This window comes from Haemaphysalis longicornis, unplaced genomic scaffold, assembly GCF_048455015.1.
Source record: "Haemaphysalis longicornis isolate Haplotype H1 unplaced genomic scaffold, Haemaphysalis longicornis Haplotype H1 scaffold_13, whole genome shotgun sequence".
Lineage (NCBI taxonomy): Eukaryota > Metazoa > Arthropoda > Arachnida > Ixodida > Ixodidae > Haemaphysalis > Haemaphysalis longicornis.
In genome coordinates, this window is record NW_027526233.1 from 94,477,351 (window position 1) to 94,484,280 (window position 6,930).

General features: G+C 47.8%; 1 protein-coding gene across 1 annotated transcript; it reads left to right on the forward strand.

Moving 5' to 3' along the window:
• The first annotated feature begins 3,937 nt into the window (after positions 1 to 3,937).
• LOC144163958 (uncharacterized) lies at positions 3,938 to 4,510 on the forward strand. Its single transcript, XM_077694598.1, has 3 exons — positions 3,938 to 3,961; positions 4,061 to 4,234; positions 4,364 to 4,510. Exons 1-3 carry the CDS (start codon positions 3,938 to 3,940, stop codon positions 4,508 to 4,510), a joined length of 345 nt encoding a protein of 114 aa, XP_077550724.1.
• The last annotated feature ends 2,420 nt before the right edge of the window (positions 4,511 to 6,930 follow it).

Below are 6,930 nucleotides of genomic sequence, written 5' to 3' on the forward strand. Positions count from 1 at the left end.
ACCGATGAAGCTACAAAGCTCTTTGATTATGGTCGGCTTCGGGAATACAGACACGGCGCGAAGGTTGTCCGAATCGGGACGAACTTCATCTCTGGAAACGACGTGGCCAAGGATCGTAGGCTGGCGAGCAGCAAATCGCCACTTCTTTGAGCTTAGTTGAAGCCCTAAACCCTTCATACAAGCTTTAACTTGCTCGAGCCGCAGTAGATGCGTGGAAAAGTCGGGTGAGAACACTACGACGTCGCCCAGGTAATAGAGGCATATCTTCCATTTGAGGCCGCGAAGAATATTGTCCCTCATCCGTTCGTATGTGGTGGGCACGTTGCACAGGCCGAATGGCATGACTTCAAATTTATATAAACCATCTGGATTAACAAACGCTGTTTTCGGACTATCCTCATCTGCCATCGCGACTTTCCAATACCCGGAGAGTAGGTTAAGGGACAAAAATTATTCGGCTCCATGAAGCAATATAGGGTGTCGTCGGTGCATGGTAGCGCGTAAACATCCTTACGAGTTATTTTGTTTAGGCGACGGTAGTCGACACAAAAATTACCCAATATTACCGTAGGGGAACCCTGAGTAGTATGCACAGGAGCCATGGGGTCGATTCAAGTGCCCATTAGATTTCAGTTCGCCATTTCCGCTAGGTTGAGCAACGTAGCTACCGTTATATTTACAGTTTGGTTTCCATGGTAACTACCACACTTTTCACTTACCGCAACTACGAAATGGGAAATTGCGTTGAGCCCTCGGCTGTTTCGCATACTACTCGGGGTTTTCCTACAGGAAGATGGTGTAATTTTAATAAATTCGACGGGGCTATGTCCCTCCCTTGTCGTTGTTGCGCCGTCCACACCCCCACTGCGCATACTCGACTTGCTGAACGCCCGGTGGTGTCTTACCCTTTAATGGCCCTGGAGCGGCAGTGTTACCGGTGTCTTCCTGGGCCGGCCCGAGATGATCTGAGCATGCACAGTGGGGGTGTAGACGGCGCCACAACAAGGGAGGGACATAGCCCCGACCATGAAATGCTGGAGCGACAGTTTTGCCGGTGTCTCCCTGGGCCGGCACGAGACGAGCACGCTTCCCCTTAAAGGGCTCCTGGAGGGGTGATGTTGCCGGTGTCTTCCTGGCCGGTGGATGGACGGACAACGGACGACGGATGACGCAGCCGAGAGCAAGAGATGCTTTCCATCTAAAACGAATCGAGCCGTCCTTTTATCCGCACGGGTACTACGGGCGACGCCAGGAGCTGTTCGAGTGTCGTATGATACCGCGCTGGAGCAAGTCACCCACTTGTTTATCAATTACGCTCCTTTCCGAAGGGGCAACGCGATAAGGTCGCTGAAGTAAAGGCGCCTGGAAGCCGGTGTCGAAAGGGTGGCTGACCGTCGCGGTACGACCAAGTGACGTCTGCGCACTGTCAAAGCAGTTTAATCAGTTGGTCTCGTTCTGGCCGCGTAACATCAGCGTCGATAGCATGATCGAAAACTTCCGGAGATTGCTCAGATGATGTGGCAAAGAGGTGGGTGGAGTCTGGTCACCTCAACGTGGGGCATGGCGCCTAAAGCGGCGATGAAGATGGAGGATTCCACGGACTCAGCGCGGCCAAGACACTCGGCACGGAGCAAAGATCGATTACTTGCTCTAGGATTCTAAACGAACAGTGTAGTTTGGCCCAACGTTTTTAGAACAATGTAGTTTCACAGCTCCGCTCCCGAGGCGGCCGTGGTGGCAGTCACGCGAACTGGTGGCGCTGCAGTCACGGTTTTCTTCACCTGCTCCTGCTTTGGCGCGCGGACAGGCGGGAGCTTTGGCGGGCGCGCGTCATTCGAAGCGATTTCATTCCCAACACATGCGCCTGAATTAGCCGGTTTACGAATGTTTGCTTTTTTGTAGTGGAAATGCTTTCGTGTTTTCCGCCGGGATGTACGAATGGCTACAGAAATGACGCCGCAAATCATCATTTTTTTACCCCACCACGTAAGGCCACGGAGTTTAAACAATGGGAACAAATGCTGCGCCGCATGGACAGGTGCCTCAAGCAAAAATTCAAGGTATGTGAGAAACATTTCGAAGAGAAAGACATTGTAAAGTATTTCAAGCATGTTGTGAAGGGCCAAGAGGTTTTAATTCCCCGTGGTAACTGGAAGTTAGTGCCAGGAGCGTTGCCGCGTCTCTTTCCTGGCTCGCCGGAGCACATATCAAAGCCAAGAACGACGACATGCACGCGAAGATCACCGAAAAAGCAGAACGAAATCGGCTTGGAAGCATCGGCGGAAAATGGGTCTTGTTCGAGTGGATCGTATGGAGAGGCCTTTTTGTCCTTAGGCGATGCGCTCGGAGCAGAGGGCCTCACGACACCACCTAGCACCTCACCAACGAACTCGGCCGGTGTTTGTTTGAACGAACTGGTGACAGTGCCGTTACCTAGTAGGGACTGAAAGCTTGAACTCATCGTCGATGAATGTTCTGGGCAAACTTGCGGTGTTTTTTTTCGACAGGGGACTTCTGGCAGGGGAGCTTAAAGTGAACAAGACCGTTATTGTGAAAAATGATAGTAGCTGTGTTGTGAACTGTTACAACAATATGCACAAGCAGCTGCATAAGACTGTACACAGCCCTGCTAGCGTCGAGCACCTGATCAATGAGACAGATAGCTTGAAAATCTGTTCAGGCATTCCGGTAGCTCATACTGGTGGGACAGGAAAATTAGAAAATGTCCATCACAAGCAGTGTTCTGTCCTCACAACCCGACCTGTGTGGGCTCGGTGCTTACGCCTTCAAAGGCAAATGCGAGAAAGAAAGCCAATTAAGGCAGCGGTGAACAAAAGCAAAAAATACGAAACTTGACCAAACAAGTTTTCCGAGCTGCAGCTGCAAGGGAGAAGGGGAAGCAAAAAATCACACTGCTCAAACAGGAGCTCGCGAAGGCTTCTTACCAAGGAATAGAAGAAGCTTTAAGTAGCCTTCCTCACTTGCAATGCGTGGCATTCCTGACAGCACTGAAGTCACTCAAAGCAAAAGCTCCGTGTGGCATGCGGTATAATTCTGAGTGTATTTTGAACTGCTTGATGCTGACAATTTTAAGTCCACGGGCATACAAGCTGATTAGCGAGAGGAAAATGTTGCCCCTTCCTTCTCTTAGCCGCTTGACACTAATTTTGAAAGCCTTGCCGTGCCATTACGGCTTCAACGCCATTTGTCTGGAAGCTATACAGAAGCAGTTCCATGGAAAAGCAGATGAGCAAAGGTTGGGGTCTTTGATCTCAGACGAGAGGAAGTTGCGCCAGGCATTTGACTTCAACAAATGCAGCTACAAGAAGGATGGATTTGTTGATTATGGAGGCGTAACGAATGAGGGAACCAACCAGCTAGCCGACCATGCGCTAGTATTGATGTTTGTTCCTCTGTTTGAATCCTGGGTCCAGCCAATTGCAGCGTTCGCGACAAAAGGTGCTGCTCCTGGCAAAATTTTGGCAGAACTAGTCCTGGAAGCAGTGGTGTGCCTTCACAAGCATAATGTTACAGCCATTTCCATTGTGAGTGATGGTGCGGGAAACAACCGGTCCATGTGGCAACAGCTAGGTGTTAGTGGCAGCATGGCAGCACCATGCAATAAGATTGCCCACCCGTGTCTCGCTGATGGGAAGTTTGTGCATTTCATTTGTGATGTACCACATGCCATCAAATGTGTGCGAAATCATCTGCTCAAGCACAAGTATGGCCAGGTGGGTGGCAGAACAATAATTTTTTTTGTGTCATCTTTTACATTCGCATATATTAAAATCAGTTATTTTTGCATTTCCAGGCTGGAGAGAACCGCATTGATTTCTCCCACTATCAGCTGCTTTACGAAACTGAAAAGAAGAAACATGTAAAAGTTACCCACAAGCTAACAGAAGCTCATGTGCAGCCGACAAACTTCCAAAAAATGAACGTGAGACTTGCAGTTCTGGTGAGCACTAGTCAGTATGAAAAGTTTTGTAACGCTCTGACGGTGTTACTGTATTGGACTACTTCCTTGAAACATAAAAAAACTATTTTTATACTGCAGCTTTTTAGCCGGAGTACAGCCATTGGCCTCCATGTCTACAGAGAAGAGGGCACTGATGTCTTTCAGGACACAGCTGAAACAAATGCGTTCACACGAATGATAAATGATGTATTCGATGCCTTGAATGCTAAGCTCCCTAAGGAAGGCATCAGAGCCAACTCACCGAAAATCCAGGTGAACAACACGTTTAAACCGTGGTTTATTCGCCTTTTCTTCAGGTTAAACTGTTCGTGCGGTATTATTTTCCTTGAGTTGATTCATTTTAATTATGTAGCATTCTGAATTTCTCTCATTTTTTCGCAGGTCATCAAGGACTTCCTTGTGATGCTTGACACCACGGAATTTACCCACAATACGAAGAACACGCTCTTGTTTGCGTCGCGTCAAACTACGGAATCTCTGCGCTTGTATGGAAGGCCGGTGTTCCATATGTTCTCACAGCAAAGCTGAACCAAGATCCACTGGAGGTAATGTGCCCTGGGACTTTCTACCATATGGCGTCGACTCAAATATTCGATGCCAAGAAATATGCTAAAATGCTTTCTTTCACAAAGTGTGTGAATTTAGCGTCTTGCACTAAATACCATGGCGAAGGCAGAAAGGAAACTGGGAGGATCATCTGTAGGAAAAGTGAGTGGGATAGCGGCCCGCGTGGCTACGCCGTCAGCTTTCTCACCACTTCCCCTGACATTGCTGTCTTGCCAAGGAGCTCCCTCCGACCACTCTCACTTTCCCCATTTAATGTCTCCTTCGTCGCTACCCTGAACAACGGGACATTTGCGTGCGAGGTTGAAACACGATTTGCAGCAAACACACTCGCTTATTCCGCGTGCGTCGTTCATCTAAACCACGTGACAAGTAGCGGGAGATTCAAAGGAACAACATGGTCGCTGGCGGCAAGGGGATGCGATATAAGAGCAGGGAGAAACGCGCGGCCCAGTGTGTTCGCTTATTGCGCTACCACTTCTAGAGACGCCGCAGGTGTGTGCCGTGACCGAGAAGACTGCGGTTCGTGCTGCGCACAAATTTGTATTGAACGTGTGCAGTACTTGTTACCGCCTTTTTACAGGTACGTTGAATTCTTTCATCTATTTAAAACTCGTTTTTTATTTGAACTGCACTTTCTTTCTCCGTATTTTTTACAGCTATCTGTACGGTACGCCAATAACAACAAACCCATTGTGTATCACATCTAGTACTCCTTTGTACCAGGAAGAAAAAAAATAAAAATTAAATAATAGAAGAAATTACATCACGCTCTTAACTCACCTTGTATCGCCGATCCAGCCAAACATTCGCCATGTCCATCCTGTACAGTATGGCCACAAAAGAAGGTATCCGGCAGTTCCAGGAGCACCTCCCTTTCCATTCTAGAGGACCAACGGGTGCGGAAATTACACTGGGCTTGGCTTGGGTTGGCATAACTAAGTGACAACTAGCAAGAGTGCAAGCGTCAGCAGACACAATGGCCAACACACACACACACACACACATAAATATATATATATATATATAACACAGAAATAAGGATTGGCAGTCAAGAAGACCTCGGAAAGCAAAGGGGAGGTTGTGGTAAGTCATTGAAACAGATCAAGAATTTGGAAAGAAAGAAAGAAAGCGAAGAAAAAATGCCCGCCAGGTGGGATCCGAACCCGAATCCGCACCAGACCGGTATTCTGGAGGTCGTGGGTTCGGATCCCACCTGGCGGGCATTTTTTCTTCGCTTTCTTTCTTTCTTTCCAAATTCTTGATCTGTTTCAATGACTTACCACAACCTCCCCTTTGCTTTCCGAGGTCTTCTTGACTGCCAATCCTTATTTCTGTGTTATTTCTACGAGTCCCTCATTTCCTATATATATATATATATATATATATATATATATATATATACAGAAAGAAATGCCGGCAGTCTACAATGCCAAAGAAGGCATAGGGGAGTGGTTAGACTTTTTTTTTTTTTTTATTTTTTACCGTTATTGACGTTACATTATAATTTTTTTTTTTTTATTACTTACGTGAGAAAGAAAGAAAGAAAAACACGCGCCCAGAGTGGGGACCGAACCCACGCCTTTCGATTAGATCTCGAATGCCTTACCAATTCGGCTATCTGGGCGACTGTGTTCCGCTTCACTTTCTGGGGTATTTATATTTACTACAACTGTATCTGACGCTTGAGGGTGGTAGCCAGCGCCACTCAGACTACACGGGGAGAAGGGGACCTTCTTTTTCAACCCCCGGGGCGTGACGCGAACGTCTACAGCCTGTCATGAGTGGTTAACTGGCGGGAAACCCTCTTATGCTACCTTGGCATCAAGGCTGCCAGAACCGAGGCCCTCGCTAAGCTTTCGCACGATAATAGGGTTTGGAAATGAGGGGCTCGTTAGGAAATACAGAAAGAAATGCCGGCAGTCTACAATGCCAAAGAAGGCATAGGGGAGTGGTTAGACTTTTTTTTTTTACCGTTATTGACGTTACATTATAATTTTTTTTTTTTATTACTTACGTGAGAAAGAAAGAAAGAAAAACACGCGCCCAGAGTGGGGACCGAACCCACGCCTTTCGATTAGATCTCGAATGCCTTACCAATTCGGCTATCTGGGCGACTGTGTTCCGCTTCACTTTCTGGGGTATTTATATTTACTACAACTGTATCTGACGCTTGAGGGTGGTAGCCAGCGCCACTCAGACTACACGGGGAGAAGGGGACCTTCTTTTTCAACCCCCGGGGCGTGACGCGAACGTCTACAGCCTGTCATGAGTGGTTAACTGGCGGGAAACCCTCTTATGCTACCTTGGCATCAAGGCTGCCAGAACCGAGGCCCTCGCTAAGCTTTCGCACGATAATAGGGTTTGGAAATGAGGGGCTCGTT

Coding starts and splice junctions, on each gene's coding strand:
- LOC144163958 (XM_077694598.1), top strand. CDS start 3,938: ATGAACGTGAGACTTGCAGTTCTG. Junction 3,962..4,060: donor ACGTGAGACTTGCAGTTCTG/GTGAGCACTAGT, acceptor TTTATACTGCAG/CTTTTTAGCCGGAGTACAGC. Junction 4,235..4,363: donor CCAACTCACCGAAAATCCAG/GTGAACAACACG, acceptor ATTTTTTCGCAG/GTCATCAAGGACTTCCTTGT.